The following is a 16,890-nucleotide window of genomic DNA, read 5'->3' on the forward strand; positions in this document are numbered from 1 at the left end:
TATCAGAGTCTTTTCCAGTGAGTCAACTCTTCGCATGAAGTGGCTAAAGTATTGGAGTTTCAGCTTTAGCATCAGTCCTTCCAATGAACACCCAGGACTGATCTCCTTTAGAATGGACTGGTTGGATCTCCTTGCAGTCCAAGGGACTCTCAAGAGTCTTCTCCCGCACCACAGTTCAAAAGCATCAATTCTTCGGCGATCAGCTTTCTTCACAGTCCAACTCTCACATGTGTCTTTTTCAATTATGGTTTCCTCAGGATGAATGCCTAGTAGCAGATTGTTAGGTCACATGGTAATTTTATTCCTAGCTTTTTAAGGAATCTCCATACTGTTCTCCATAGTGGTTGTGTTCATTTATATTCCCACCAACAATGCAAGAAAGTTCCCTTTTCTCCATACCTTCTCCAGCATGTATTGTTTGTAGACTTTTTGATGATGGCCATTCTGACCAGTGTGAGGTGTAGTTTTGATTTTTAGTTCTCTAATCATTAGCAATGATGAACATCTTTTCATGCCTATCGGAGAAGGCAATGGCAAGCCACTCCAGTACTATTGCCTAGAAAATCCCATGGATGGAGGAGCCTGGTAGGCTGCAGTCCGTGGGGTCGCTAAGGGTTGGACACGACTGAGCGACTTCACTTTCACTTTTCACTTTCACACATTGGAGAAGGAAATGGCAACCCACTCCAGTGTTCTTGCCTGGAGAATCCCAGGGATGGAGGACCCTGGTGGGCTTCTGTCTATGGGGTCACACAGAGTCGGACACGACTGAAGTGACGCAGCAGCAGCAGCAGCAGCAGCAGCCATCTATATGTCTTCTTTGGGAAAATATCTATTCAGGTCTTCTGCTCATTTTCTAATTAGGTTCTTTATTTTTTTGATATGAGTTGTATGAGCTATGTATTCATTTTATATTAACTCATTATCAGTCATATCATTTGAAAATATTTTCTCCCATTCAGTAGGTTGTCTTTTCATTTTGTCCTTTGCTGTGCAAAATGTTTTAAGTTTAATCAGGTCCCATTTGTTCATTTTTGCTTTTGTTTCCTTTGCCTTATGAGACAGATCGAAAAAAACTTTGCTATGATTTATGTTCAAATGTGTTCTGCCTGTGTTTTCTTCTAGGAGTTTTATGGTTTCTGTTCTTATGGAACTGTCTTTATCCATTTTGAGTTTATTTTTTATATGGGATAAGAAAATGTTCTAATTTCATCCTTTTACATGCAGCTGTCCAGTTTTCCATGCACCATTTATTGAAGAAACTATCTTTTTTCCATTGTATATTCTTTCCCCCTTTATCATAGATTACTAGACTAAACATGCATGGGTGTATTTCAGGGCCCTGTTCTGTTCCATTGATCTGTGTGTCTGTTTTTGTGCCAGTAGCATACTGCTTTAACGACTGGAGTTTTATAAAAGAGCTGTATCTGAAATGAGCACAAGTCTCATCTTCCCCCAGAGTGTGCTGGGAACTATCACCTTAGTGGAAAGTGCAGCTAGAGGTGGGGGGTGAGGGCATTGGCTAGAGCCAGAGTTAGGTGTGAGCCAGGGCTTCTGTGCTCAGTGACTGACAGTTCCCTATCCAGGGCAAGATTGTGTCCTACATTTTTGGAGCAGGATTCCCAAGGGTCAGGTCTAAGCTTCCCTTCCCTTTTAGTGTGTGCTCTCCCCCATCCCAGCATTGGTACCTTTGCCCCGGAGGGGAACAGTTCTAGAACAAGAAGGGCCAGAGCAGATACCCAATGCAGATTAGGGTATCGGGGACCAGCCTCGATATGGCCCAGGGTATCCTTGGGATGAACGGCGTCGGCGTCAGCGAGAGAGACAGAGAGAGAGAGAGAGAGACAGGGGCTGATGATTCCTTGGTTTATGCAGGAAACCAATAAAACCCCAGCACGGGGTTTGCTCTGTTTACGTAGGCCGCAGGCGCCCTCTGGAATCACTGGAGGCACCCCACCAGGGCACCCCCTCGAGTGGGTCTTAGAAGCCCAGGCAGATAAGTAAACGCAGAGGGCCCAGCGCTCCAAGGATCTCAACCAGAAAAAGGAGAATAGAGAAAAGGACGGAAAAAGAGAAAGAACGACACGGGGAGACCAAGCTTCAGTGAGCAAGGCCCAAAACTTTATTTTCCAGCGCTGCATGTATACCCTAAGTTGTGCACATAAAAAATAGAGAAAGGGAGGTATAGAGTCACGCCAAAATCACGTGGGGTCAGCAGTCTTGACCCTTATCAGGAGCAGGGCTTATTTTTGTATGTCTCGTGATATACAAAAGTTTTAGGTGGTTTACATCATCTTCTGGCCAGGAGGCCTGCTAACAGTTTATGGCCCTCTCTCCTAACAAAGGTTAGTTAGCTAGAAAAAGTCTTATATTCTTTTAAGGTGATTTTCCTAAAGTCAGGTGCTATTCTCCAAAGACACATGACAAAGTTACATTCCTATAAGGCAAGGGTGTAGTGAGCTACAAGAAAGGAATTTATTAACTTAAGATCTGATGTGGTTAAATCAAAGGCTACTACTTATTTTCTCTATATGTGATTAATATATTTCCAAGGATACAATAGATAGAGGAAACTTTGCAGCAAGCATTGATTCAACAATGAAATCTTTTTTAGTACTATTCTAATGATTTTAACTTCTTCAACAGATTCCTATATTTTAGAATATAAGGCTTTCTGTCCTTGCATGGCTGGGAGGCTGTAAACAGTCACATTCGTAGTTGTAAGAGCCCAGACAAACGTGTCATGCAAGTTAGAAAGCTATCAGAGGGGCTTGGATTGGAACACTCCTATTAAGCCGAGGAGAACTTTTTAACTACAGCTCTGAATTAATGTTTTCAGAGAAAGATGGTTGGGGAGAAGCCCCATAAGTATTAGAGGACTTGGTAAGAGGCGTAAGATAGTAAGGCAGTCAGACTCCGGTTTTCTTTGGGGTAGATGCTCAGGTAAGTCCAGGGGGTTCCTCGAGTCCTGATTAGCCTTTGCCCATCAGGCCTCTTCCCCAATTGACCTTTGCCACGGGTAGGACTTCCCTCGCTGGCTCCTGGCATTAGGGCACACTCTGGAGCAGTTCTGGCAGTCAGTCAGAGTTTCAGCCCATTCTTGATCTGCCTCCTCTGGGAGCAACAGTAATGGCTGCCATCACCCCTTTCAGATGTAGTGCCAGGTCCAAGCCAGCTCCATCCCCTACAGCTACACACTGTCTTCACAAATGGCAGTCTCCACCCTAGTGGAGGGCTGCACTAGCAAGTGAGAAGAGCTGGAGTGATGCTCAGTGTAGGTTTCAGGAAGCTAGCCAGAGTCCCAGACACATTGAATCTGCTTCCTCATCCTTGTTTCAGGAGTAAGCAAGTGTGTGCATAATCTTTGCAAGCACGGTTCTTACTGCCCTCCTGTTAGTCCTACTGGTTTTCAAGCTAGCAAATGGGACTCCTCTGCCCAGCATCAGACTCAAGGGCTATGGTGCCCAATTTGTGGTTTGAACCATCCATTCCCCAGGGAGGATCTCTGAGCCTCTGGGACCTCCCTCCTCCTCTGTGTCCACTCCTAAGGATGCAGATCCTGACCTGATCGTTTCTCTTCTCTTCCTACCCACTTCCGTGTAGATCATTCTTTATAGCCTTAGTTGTTGAAGAGTCTTTCTGCCAGTCTCCATCCAGTTTGTTTTCAGCAAGAACTGCTCCTTGTGTGGATGTATGTTTTGGTGTGTTCACTGGGGGCAGTGAGCTCAGCATCTTCCTTCTCTGCCGCCTTGATCTCCACCCTCCTCAGGGATCTAGTCTTATGACGACAATTCAGATAAGGAAACTTGGAATCATGGAGATGAAATTAGCAGTTAGGAGTAACGCACAAGAAGAGAGCCAGGGATTCCAATTATCCAGATTTTACTTAAACAAGATGATCTCAGTTTGGAACACCGGCATCCTTTCTGAAGAGATTAACAGTGATTAGTCAAAGCCTCAAATAATTCACAGCTCCCCTGCTCTCACTGATGTTTGGAATGTACTGTTAGTGAGCTCTTGTGTCACCAGCCTGGTGCTGTAATGATTTGCACATAGATGGATGTTGGAGACAGAAAGTGTTTGATCTACTGATTCAGGGCTTCTATCCTGAAATTGTGCTATAAACAGGCCTACCTAACACAGCTGAATTGTGTGAGAATAAAATGAGTTCTGTGTTGCTTACATACTCATTGCCTGGTCGTTCCACCAACCACTGGTGCAAGCTGGTAAGCAAGTGACAAAGTACTTGGCAAAAGCCAGCTATATCACATAGCAAGTGGGAACTGACTGGTTAATAACACAACCACAGATCATTTTGCAACTATACTGATTTTGATTTTTTGGATCCCTCTCATAGCAAATTTTCATTCATCCATAATCATTTTAATCAGTTGTTTGAAGTACTCTAATAGAATCATGTTCAATTTTTAAACCAAGGCTAGATTGCAATTCCCAGGTTTCAGACAGAGAATTTAGATTCAGAGAAGTGAAAGCTTTTCTGGGTTGCAGTGGTAGATACAGAAATGGCCAGAAAGGTATCTCAGTGTCCTGACACTTTTATTAGATAGTCTGGATTACCCTGTTTCTCAAAGCTTCCTGTGTTTACCCAAACCCCCACTTTTCAGCATCTCAGAGATTCTGGACAAGGTGCAAGAAGATGCAGAAGATGTCCTTTTCAGCCTGGGCTTTGGTCAGGAGGACCACAAAGACACTTCTCGAATCCCTGCTCGATTTTTCACCACCCCCTCTCAAGCCAAAGGCATTGATTTCCAGCTCTTCCTGAAGTCCCAGGTGCGGAGGATTGAGATGGAGGACCCTTGCCTCATGCTGGCCAGTGAGTGTTAGCACAGACCCATGCTCTACTTCTCTCTCAACCTCCAGACAGTCATAACAGGGATCAATGGTGCTAAATCCTACTTTCTCTTGGTTAGTTTCTCTTGACCCTTTGTCTCTTGTGTCTGTTTCTTCCGATGTTGTCTTCAGTGAATGGAGAACTTTGAGTTCTGCTTCTCTCTCTTGAAGAGTTTTCAAGAGACCTGGTATCACAGTGACTTTCTTTTAGATCTTCTGTCTTTTCACTGAATCAAATTGGACTGGTGTCTTTAAATCTTGTCACCATTTTCTATTTCTCAGTTGGAATTAGTGAATGTTCCCCATTTATAGCCATTTTTTTGTTGCTAAGTCACTTCAGTCGAGTCCGACTCTGTGTGACCCCACAGACAGAAGCCCACCAGGCTCCCCCGTCCCTGGGATTCTCCAGGCAAGAACACTGGAGTGGGTTGCCATTTCCTTCTCCAATGTGTGAAAAGTAAAAGTGAAGTCGCTCAGTCGTGTCCGACCCCTAGCGACCCCACGGACTGCAGCCTACCAGGCTCCTCCATCCATGGGATTTTCTAGGCAAGAGTACTGGAGTGGCTTGCCATATAGCCATTACATTAATACAGTTCCCATTTAGGACAGCCGTTCTGTTAATTATGTTAAATTGTGTGGGAGTTTATAAACCATATATTCATTGGCTTTTCTTCCAGAGAAGGAAGGGCTCAGGAATATTTAAGTAAGCACACCAATGATCCTTATGTGTAATCTTACCACATCTATGGAAACAATGATTTAAGTTGTCCCAATTCCATACTGAAGAAAGATATGAGAGTACCTCTCTACTTTGATGAGGGATGAAAGACTCTATTTTATTCTATATGTTAGAATATATTTCAAATAATATTCTTTTACAGACCACCTCCCCCCCCCCCATCATAATGGTGTTCCTGATAGTGTTGTTTCAGATCCTTTGTACCAGATTCAACTTTAAAATTTGGTAAAACTATACTCCTGAGCTCCATTTGCTGAAATAAGGATTTTCAGTGGAAGTATTTCACAAGCACTTTATATGATTCTTATGCCCCCTAAAAGTTGAGGATGTTTTCGTTGAATGTATTTTATGTGCCAGGTACAGATGTTAAATTCTGGAAGAACAGCAGCTAGGCAAGAGGAACATGATCTTGCCTTTAGGACACTTACAGTTTAATGGGTAAATAGTTTATCACAAGCTTTTCAAACATGGATGTGCATATGAATTATGAAAGGATATTGTTAAGATGCATGGGACACAGTCTGAGATTCTATATTTACAGAAGTTCCCAAGTAATGCCAATGCTACTGAACTACTGACCACACGTTGAGAAGCAAAGTCTATTAGAAATAATATAGTCCATCTAGATTTTTCTACCCTTGTCCATTGCCTAGTAATTGCTATCTCTCAAATTTGCTTCTATAAAAGAAGATTTCCATAACCCTAAATTTTTCTTACTAAGAACACAATGTTAGTTTTACCTTCTTTAGTCATATTTGTCATCTAAAGCAGGGGTCCCCAACCTCTGGGATCTAATGCCTGATGATCTAAGGTGGAGTTAACGTAATAGTAATAAAAACAAAGTGCACAATAAATGTAATGCACTTGAATCATCCTGAAACCACCCCTCTACCCCAAGTCCATGGAAAAAATTGTCTTCCATGAACTGGTCTCTGGTCCCAAAAAGGCTGGGGACTGCTGAAGCAAACATAGTGACAGAGGCCATTGTATACTGACGGCAGAAAGGATATGCTAAATCAAGATAGGAAAAGTTTCTCATCCTGTATAGAGTTAATTTCTAGACTACTGGGGATAAAGAGTCAAAAGTCAAGAAGATCAAGAAAGGGAATCGTAGGTCTAAGAATTCTAAATGGGAGAGATGTTGGTAGAGAAATTGGCATCTTCTTTCTGAACTTTGAGTTTTAGGAAAGCTATTGAAGGGAAAAATTTAAGAAGTAATTTTCTGATGACTCCTAGACTCACCATCTTCATCCCTTGCACTCAGGCAGGTTTAAGCAAGTGCAAACACTGGCCGTCACCGCAGATGCCTTCTTCTGTCTCTACTCCTACGTGTCTAAGACACCTGTCCAAAAGTTCACACCATCCCACATGTTCTGGAATTGCAACCCAACTGACGTGCCATCCATCAAGATTCTGTCCCCAGAGCCTGAACCTCACTCACCCAGAGAGCGCCTCCGGAAAGCCATCTCCAAAATGTGCCTGTACACATGCCCACGAGATAGGCTATCACCACCCGACCATACTCCCAAAAGAAACAGTTTAGACCAGGTGGTGTGGGAAGTGATGGACAGAGTGAGAGGAGAGAAGCTGGTCCTCCAGCAAGACTCTGGGTTTGGACCAGGCCCACAGGGAGATCCTCTGCCCCCTGTCAAGGGTACAAAACTGCCTACTTCTTCCTGTCCTTGTGTCCTCTGCCTTAAAGAAGAAACACAGCAGGGGATGTCCACATGGCAAGAACCTTCAGAAACTCTGGATTCTGACCTCAAGATACCATGTTGCTCACATTCTTTGTCCAGAGCAGATCTACAGTGGAGCACAGACCCTGCACAGGTAAAGAGAGAGCTGTGGGGGCTACAGGCCACCAGTAAGGAAGCCCATTCAGTCAAGGAGGATGCCTTCTGGATAAGAAAGAGCGGAGCAAGAAGGAGTCTGTTTCAGAACAATCCCATGGGCAAAATGGTTAAATCACTGGATTTGTCCATCATCCAACAGAAATGGAAACAGAGTCAAGAGAGAACAGAAATGCACCGATCTCTAACTGAGCAGTGGCAGGACACTTTGGACTTGGAGGTGAGTGGGTTGAAAGTAAAGGAGAGGTTGGCATTCCTGCCATTGAATTCTGGATTCCTGCCCTTGGCTTAAAATATGTCTTCCTTGTCAGATATACCAAGTCTTGAATTACACTCAGAAACCTTTGAAAGTGGGTTCCCTGGTGGCTCAGATGGTAAAGAGTCTGCCTGCAATGCTGAAGTCCCAGGTTAGATCCATGAGTCGGGAAGATCCCCTGGAGAAGGGAATGGCTACCCACTCCAGTATTCTTGGATGGAGAATTCCATGGACAAAGGAGCCTGGTGGTCTACAGTCCACAGAGTTGCAAAGAGTCGGATACAACTGATCAACCAACATTAATTAGAAGGAAGGGGAAAGAGAAATAGACCCAGTTTCTTAAGAGTGCCTGGGTTTTGTCACTATGTTTCTAATTCCTCTTCCAGGCTGATCTTCACCAAAGTTCCCCAGCAAACACACCCACCCCTATCATCTGTGGGATAAACACAAGAGTACCGACAGAGGTCAGTTACACACTAGACTAAACACGATTATATACAATCTCTTCTACCTTGGCAAGTATATAACCACGAAGACCTAGAAGTTCAGATTCAAATCTAGAATTCTCACTCTTAGAACTTCAGAGCTAGACCATGGCAGCGTGAACAGGGCCATCCCAGCCCTGACCTATCTCCTTCTCTTCCCATACCCATGTCTGTCCTGCATCATAAGGGATTTTGCACACCATGTGTGAACACCCCAGCTGGCATATTCAAATGCCACAAAACCCCTGCATGTGTACATGCATGCTAAGTCACTTCAGTCATGTCTGACTCTTTGCGACCCTGTGGACTATAGCCTACCAGGCTCTTCTGTCCATGGGATTCTCTAGGCGAGAATACTGGAGTGGGTTGCTATGCCCTCCTCCAGGGGATCTTCCTGACCTGGGGCTTGAACCTGCATCTCTCAGGTCTCCTGCATTGGCAGCTGGGTTCTTTACCACTAGCGCCACCTGGGAAGCCCCCACAATCCCCCTACCAACCCATATAACCATCTACCAGTCATCATTCAGGCCTAGGAGTGCATACCCCAGGAAAAAGGCCAGCCTTGAGAGAACAGACACTAGGCAAAACCAATGCATTTCCCTGAAATAGGCTTGGGGCCATTTGAGTTGCATTTGGGAGGGGATTGTGGGCATCCAGAGCATAGTCTAGAAGGGGTAATGCAATATCAAAGTGGACACATTCTCTCAGTCCACTGATTCTTCATCCCATGAGCTCTCTAAAACTCAGGATTCCTCTTCCCTGGATCTATAGACAGTGCTACGATCAAGTGCCAGAACCTCAAGGAAAATCTCTCAAACCCTTGCCACAAAGAGAAGCCGTGATGATTTGCAGTCCTGTTTGCATGTGTGTCACCTCTCACTGAATGTAGATCTGGCCCTGCCTTACTCACTACCAGGCTCCTACCACAAGAGAGGAGGCCAGGTTTCTCAAGTACACTCAGCCTCTTTCCCCTAGAGTCGCCTGCCGTCCTGCACTTTTCCCCACCACTGGTGCTGACTGAGTTCTGTGGGGGTCTTGGTTACAGGTGCAAAGCAACAGTGAGGAGGAGCAGAGCCACTGGCCAAGCAGACATGGACATCACCGCCTCTACCAGACTTTCGCTGGCGAAGACTCCAGAAGTAAGTGAAGTGGATCTCTCTCTCTGTCTCTCTTGGCTCTCAAACCGGGCCGCACATTGCAAACACATGTTGAGATTTTTACAAATACAATGAAGTGTCCCACATCCTGCCTTCTAATTTAATTGATATGGAGCCCAGAGACTGATTTTTTTTTTATTTATTTTTAAGCTCTTAGGTAGGGTGATTCTCATGGCTGGATAAAAATACTTCTCTAAATCAGTGATTCTCAGACTTTAGCATCAAAATCCCCTGGAAGGCTTGAGGCACTACAGATTCCTGGGTCCTCACTGCCAGGGTTTCTGATTGAATAGGTCTGGACAGGGCCTGGGAATCTGCATCTCTAACATGTTCTCAAGTGATGTTGATGTGGTTGGTTTGGTGATCACAGTCTGAAAACTGTTGTTCGGGGAGAAAATTCTCTATTACCTTAATATTAAAAATATAGTCTGCAGAATAGCAGTATTAGCATCACTTGGCATATTGTTAGAAATGTGGGATCCCAGCCCTTCTCCATCCTAGATCTGATGAATTGAATGTTACTAAGATCGTTAGGTGATTTGCTTGCACATTGAAGTTTAAGAAGCATTATAGTTTTGGAACAGGTGAAAACCAACCATGGAGATTTATACCCTCAAACCTGCTTTTAGCTGCTTTCTAATCAGCCTAAATCATAGGACTGAGGCAAAATTTCTTAATGTGTTTTACAGCTGTGTTCATTTAAGCTATGAGGTCCATCCTGCAGCTCGGGTTTGATATACATAAGCTTTCCTTCCCTCCTCAAAGAAATACCATGAATATTATATAAGTAGTTACTGCAGCTAAAATGTCTTTGCTCTAGATGTGAATTTCAAGCATTAATTCTTTCAGAGGTATTTTTTATTCTTTTTAATTTTAGCTAAAGATTTGTATTTAAACTAAGCAGAAATTAGTCTCCTTATGTTACAGCTGCCTGTCCCCTAGGACCACAGAGAATATGGCAGGAGAGTAAGAATTTAAATCTTTCTTGAATTAAGTAAATGAATCATCTTGCTTAGGGTTCCCTCCATTTTGGATATCTTATTACTATTTACTGAACTTCCTAGTCTGATATTAACCAAATTGTTGATTATTAACCAGTTGTTAACCAAAGTTTTGATTAACACTGAAATTTCATTGTTACTGGTCCTGAATCACAAAGGTCTTTATGAGTCTGACTCCTTTAATTCTAATTATCTGTGGTTTGGGGGCCCTTATCACTTTATTTTCTCTTGTGCCCATTGCCTTCATCTCCAGGCACATAACTAGTAGGTATCAGTCACTCACAAAAGAGGTAGATATCAGAAGCAGCAATCTACTATGTGTAGTTGGAAAAATTTAGGATATGAAGTCAAATAACCTACCTCCTACTAGCTCAGTAGTCTTACAGAAACCAACTTTTGTTTGTTCCTATGAAACCTTACAAGGAGTATGTGAAAGAAATGTGATTTATTGGAGTAACTGTTATGATGTTGCTGCTGTAGATGATGAGATTTTAGAAAAAGTAATTATGGGCATAAAATATTTAGATCAGTGATCCCCAATTCAGAAGCTTTTTTAAAAAATATATGTTATTTCCTGGATTCCACCTAATAGAATTAAATATAAATCTCTCAGATTTGAACTTGTGCATTATTATTATTTATTCTTCTTTAAAAGTTTTCCTAGTGATATCAATCATCTATTGCTGTATAATAAACCACCCAAAATGTAGTGACTTAAAGAAAAACTTACTGATTATTTCTATTTTGTGGGTTTGCTGGGGGGATTCTTCTGCTTGTCTCATCTGGTTTCACTTATGCAACTGCTTTTGGCTAGTTGACTGGGCTGGACCTGGGCAAAAGTGGGCTAGCCCTAATGGTGCTGACCTTGGTACTGAATCTTGGTGCTCACTGTCAGCCAGGTACTCTCTCCATGGGGGTTGAGTCATTCTTCAGTAGTCTTAACTGAAGAATGTTCAGCAAAAACTGAAGATGCAATGCCTCTTTTTAAGGATATGTTGTAAGTTGCACAATGCCCCTTCAACCACATGTTAATGCTCAAATTAAATTGCAAAGCCAATCTAGATTCAAAAGGAAGGAAAAGATACTTTACTTTTTTAATAGGAGTGGCGAAGTCACACTGTGAAAAGGCATGTGGAATGGGAGGGTTGTTCTGGCCATGTTTATAAACAGTCTATCACAGACAGTGATTCTGGCACCTGGTGAGGGTTAAGAACAACTAGTTTAATTAAAGGGCTTTATCCTCACATATTAAAGATGCCCCAAGGGCATGCTCATTCTAAAGCTCACTTAGACACAGCATACAAAATTTGAAGAGAAAATTAACTGCCAAACTTACCAAATTCAAATAGAAAACGTGGAGTATATGCACCACAGCTAAGCTTCACTGCCAAAAATTTTAATTTACTCTAAAATACAAAGCTCTGATCAAGTGTTACTTGTCCAGCAGATGTCAGCCTCACACAAGCAAAAAATAATGCCAACATGTCCAGCAAAGCAGGCTGTGCAGAATCTATATGACTATACTTTTCTACACAATTCATGAAATACCCAGTACATCAGTTCCTCTCTCAAACATGTCCCATCTTTGCCTAGATGTCAGGTATACAGAAAGACTGGAATTGCTTTGCCAGAGAGGCAGTTTCTGGAGTTACACATTTCAAATAAGTAATAGATTCTATTTTCTGCTAGGATGATAGGATTTCATTACAGGAGGAGTTATTGTGGTTAGAGATGCTGTATTTCACTTATTCTAAGATGCACATTTTTCTGTATTTGAATATGTCTGAAATAGAATGAGTCTAACAATTGGCATTGTCAGCCAATGTAATTGTAAGATATAGTTTTGTCACACACACACACACACACACACCTATACTTGCCTCCTTGAAAATAATTATAAGCCTTATGAACAATAGCTTATCAGACTCAATGAAACACAATAACTTTAGAAAGGAAATCAACTCTGAATATCCATTGGAAGGACTGATGCTGAAGCTGAAACTCCAATATTTGGCCACCTGATGCAAAGAGCTGACTCATTATAAAAGCCCCTGATGCTGGGAAAGATTGAAGGCAGGAGGAGAAGGGGGAGACAGAGGATGAGATGGTTGGATGGCATCACCGACTTACTGGACATGAGTTTGAGCAAGCTCTAGGAGATGGTGAAGGACAGGGAAGCCTGGTGTGCTGCAGTCCATGGAGCCACAAAACATTGGACACAACTGAGCGGCTGAACAACAACAACAAAAATAATGTTTCAAGAAGCGGGGTGTAGTGTTCAGTAACATATGTCATAAAATATCCAGTAGGAAAGACAGTGCAATTATACCACTAGATTTTCCACTAGAAAATGATTAGGAAACTTGATAAGAGTATTTTTATTTGTGTGACAGGGCTTTATAATATTAATGTGAGAAATGAATAGGAAATTATGCAAGCAAAGTAGGTAAAAGGGTCAAGAGTCTCTAAGGAGTGTTTTGTGTTTTTTTCCCCCTAGGATGATGAAGTTTTAAGCATGTATATTTGCTGGAGGAAAAGGATCAGTAGAGTGTCGGGGACCATGGTTCAGGAGGGTAGGGAAATGATGATGTGAGGTCAGTGGAGAGTGGGAATGAGCTGAGATCCAAAGCACTTTTGGAGGGTTTAGCCAGGGACCAAGGTACAGATCTTTGAGATGAGAGGAAATGAAAAAGGACAGGCGTGACTAGTTACACTGGTCATCTGGAGAGGAAGTCAAGAAATGTATGCTCACTCTTTTCTCCCTTTTTCCTGTCAGGTCATCATTAAAAGCGTGAGGCAGGAAATCTGAGAAGGATCATAAAGGTTTGAGATCACCACTATGGAGAAAGGACAAGAAGAATAGAAACATATATTAGTAGTTGAATTGGGGAATAATGTTAGGGCTCAACTCAAGTCGCCAAACATGGATTGGCAATGGTTTTGTCATTTTCTCCAGCAGTGCTCAGTAATCTATACAAAAGAATAAGCATAAAAGTATAGGTAAACTTTTCATAACTCTAAACATTGAGTTGAATAGAAAGTCTAAGTCACATGACTCTTTGATGTCACTGCTGCTGCTGCAAATATCTTTAAAGATCACTTGTAGTAGCAAGAAACATTTCCCCAGGTACGGTATGCAAGTTTCTACCAACCCAGTACCTACAGTTGTCTCAAAAATACATGATGTGACAAACAACCCAATCAAAAATGAGCAGAAGACCTAAATAGACATTTCTCCAAAGACATAAAAAGCTGCTCAACATTGCTAATTATTCAGTTCAGTTCAGTTCAGTTCAGTCGCTCAGTCATGTCCGACTCTCCGCGACCCCATGAATCACAGCACGCCAGGCCTCCCTGTCCATCACCAACTCCCAGAGTTCACTCAAACTCATGTCCACAGAGTCGGTGATACCATGCAGCCATCTCATCCTCTGTCGTCCCCTTCTCCTCCCGCCCCCAACCTTTCCCAGCATCAGAGTCTTTTCCAGTGAGTCAACTCGTTGCATGAGGTGGCCAAAGTATTGGAGTTTCAGCTTTAGCATCAGTCCTTCCAATGAACACCCAGGATTGATCTCCTTTAGAATGGACTGGTTAGATCTCCTTGCAGTCCAAGGGACTCTCAAGAGTCTTCTCCAGCACCACAGTTTAGTGAGATATCACCTCATGTGGGTCAGAATGGCCACCATCAAAAAGTACAAATAAATGCTGGAAAGGGTGTGGATAAGAGGGAACCCTCCTATACTGTTGGTGGTGCAAATTGGTGCAGCTGCTATGGAAAAGTAAGGAGGTTCCTTTAAAAACTAAAAACAGTATTACTATATGATCAAGCAATCCTACTTCTGGGTATATACCTAGAGAAAACTCTAATTCAAGACAATACATGCACCCCAATGGCACTATTTACAATAGCCAACACATGCATACCTGCTAAGTCGCTTCAGTTGTGTCTGACTCTCTACAATGCTGTGCACCGTAGCCAGGCTCCTCTGTCCATGGGATTCTTCAGGCAAGAATACTGGAATGTGTTGCCATTTCCTTCTCCAGGGGATCTTCCTGACCCGGGGATTGAATCTGCATCTTTTATGTCTCCTTCATTGGCAGGCAGGTTCTTTACCACTAGTGCCACATGGGAAGCCAAAACATGAAAGCAGCCTAAATATACATGGACAGATGAATAAATTAAAAACATATGGTATATATACACAGTGAAATATTACTCAGCCATTAAAAAGAATGAAATAATGACATTTGCAGCAACATGTATGGATCTAGAAATTATCATACTAATTGAAATAAGTCAGAAAGAGAAAGACAAATATCATATGCTATCATTTATATGTGGAATCTTAAAAGTGATACAAAAAAACTTACAAAACAGAAACTCACAGATATAGAAAGCAATCTTACGGTTACCAAAAGCAGTAGTGAAGGAGCAGGAGAGGTAATTTAGGAGTCTAGGATTAACAGATACACACTATGTGTGTATGCTCAGTTGCTCAGTTGTATTTGACTTTGCAGCCTCATGGACTGTAGCCCGCCAAGTTCCTCTGTCTATGGAATTTTCCAGGCAAGAATACTGGAATGGGTTTGTCATTTCCTAGTCCAAGGGATCTTCATGACCCAGGGACTGAACCAGTTCTTGCGTCTCCTGCATTGGCAGGCAAATTCTTTACCACTAGCACCACCTGGGAAGCCCAATACACACTATACTATATATAAAACAGATAAACAACAAGGTCTTGTTGTATAGCACAGACAAATATATTCAAAATCTTGTAATAATCTATATGTAAAAGAATAAAAAGAATTCATCTGTGTGGGCTTCCACAGATGATTCAGTGGTAAAGAATCCTCCTGCAATGCAGGAGACCTGGGTTTGATCCCTGGGTTGGGAAGATTCCCTGGCGGAGGGCATGGCAACTCACTCCAGTATTCTTGCCTGGAGAATCCCCGTGAATAGATAGAGGAGCCTGGTGGGCTATGGTCCATGGGGTTGCAAAGAGTCGTACACGACTAAGCGACTAAGCACACATATAATTGCATTACTCTGCTGTACACCTGAGGCTAACACAACATTTGTAAATTACCTATACTTCAGTTTTTTTAAAAAGCATGATGTATTTCTTTTAAATTTCCATTCCAGGCTTTCACCACCACCACAACCACAGCATATTCTCTGACAGCAGTGACTTCACAGAAGAGCCTAATTCCCACCTCTTCTCACAGGAGGCTCTACAGCCTCCAATATCCAGCTCCTGCTCCCTGGCCCTGCAAACTCCTGACCTCAATAAGAGAAAAGCAAGATGGTACACCAGACAGAAGACCGGAGTGAGAGACTTGGAATCTCCATCCTGATACTGTCATGAAGGGCATGCACAGAGATATAGACCTTAAACAGTCACTTCATTTCTCTGCACTTTGGTTTTTATATGTGGGTATTAGAATACATGATCTATACGATATAGACAGTGGTAACCTGGACAGCATATTAAAAAGCAGAGACATTACTTTGCCAACAAAGGTCCGTCTAGTCAAGGCTATGGTTTTTCCAGTGGTTATGTATGGATGTGAGAGTTGGACTGTGAAGAAAACTGAGCTCCGAAGAATTGATGCTTTTGAACTGTGGTGCTGGAGAAATCTCTTGAGTGTCCCTTGGACTGCAAGGAGATCCAACCAGTCCATCCTAGAGGAGATCGGTCTGGGTGTTCATTAGAAGGACTGATGCTAAAGCTGAAACTCCAATACTTTGGCCACCTCATGCGAAGAGTTGACTCATTGGAAAAGACTCTGATGCTGGGAGGGATTGGGGGCAGGAGGAGAAGGGGACGACAGAGGATGAGATGGCTGGATGGCATCACCGACTCGATGCATATGAGTTTGGTTGAACTCCGGGAGCTGGTGATGGACAGGGAGGCCTGGCATGCTGTGATTCACGGGGTCGCAAAGAGTCAGACACAACTGAGCGACTGAACTGAACTGAACTGAACCTGGACAAAGAATTTTCTCTCAAGCTTTGACACTGCCTAGGGCAGTTAGTAGATTTAAGGATAATCAAATTTGAGAAACAAGGGTGCTACTGGAATACTCTCAAAAGGCTCAAGCTAAATGAGGAAAGACAATTCCCACTTTCAGGCTCTGAAACCTTGGTGCAATCTACAGTGAGATTCCCTCGGAGCCTCTACTCATCCCTCTGTGCTCCCAATTAAATTCCAGGAAGTCTTCCACCATACCAACGTCCTGTTTTTCTTCTTTTTTATTTTTAGTTTTTTTAATTGGAGGATAATTGCTTCACAGTGTTGTGGTGTTCTCAGCCATACATCAATGAAAATTAGTCATAATTTATATATATATATATATCCCTCCCTCTTTATCCTCCCCCACTGCATTCCGCTCCTCTAGGTCATCACAGAGCACCAGGCTGGGCTCCCTATATTATACAGCAGCTTCCTGCTAGTTACCTGTTTTACACATGATAGTGTGTATATGTATATACATGTACATGTATATACGCTACTTTCTCAATTTGTCCTACCCTGTCCTTCCCCCGCTGT

At 42.7% G+C, this 16,890-nt stretch overlaps 1 protein-coding gene across 2 annotated transcripts in view; it reads left to right on the top strand.

Moving 5' to 3' along the window:
- Window positions 1-16,568, top strand: part of TESPA1 (thymocyte expressed, positive selection associated 1) — a 41,179-nt gene extending 24,611 nt beyond the window's left edge. For both annotated transcript variants that reach the window (XM_055396303.2, XM_088837121.1), the window contains exons 8-11: window positions 4,626-4,834; window positions 6,855-7,660; window positions 9,227-9,320; window positions 15,483-16,568. In XM_055396303.2, the coding sequence (XP_055252278.2) occupies window positions 4,626-4,834; window positions 6,855-7,660; window positions 9,227-9,320; window positions 15,483-15,694 (1,321 nt within the window). In that variant the 3' untranslated portion in view covers window positions 15,695-16,568. The remainder of the gene's footprint in view (window positions 1-4,625; window positions 4,835-6,854; window positions 7,661-9,226; window positions 9,321-15,482) is intronic.
- Window positions 16,569-16,890: the final 322 nt, after the last annotated feature.

Source organism: Moschus berezovskii, chromosome 6 (assembly GCF_049115385.1).
Source record: "Moschus berezovskii isolate FMDL1 chromosome 6, NW_MosBer_1.0, whole genome shotgun sequence".
NCBI lineage: Eukaryota > Metazoa > Chordata > Mammalia > Artiodactyla > Moschidae > Moschus > Moschus berezovskii.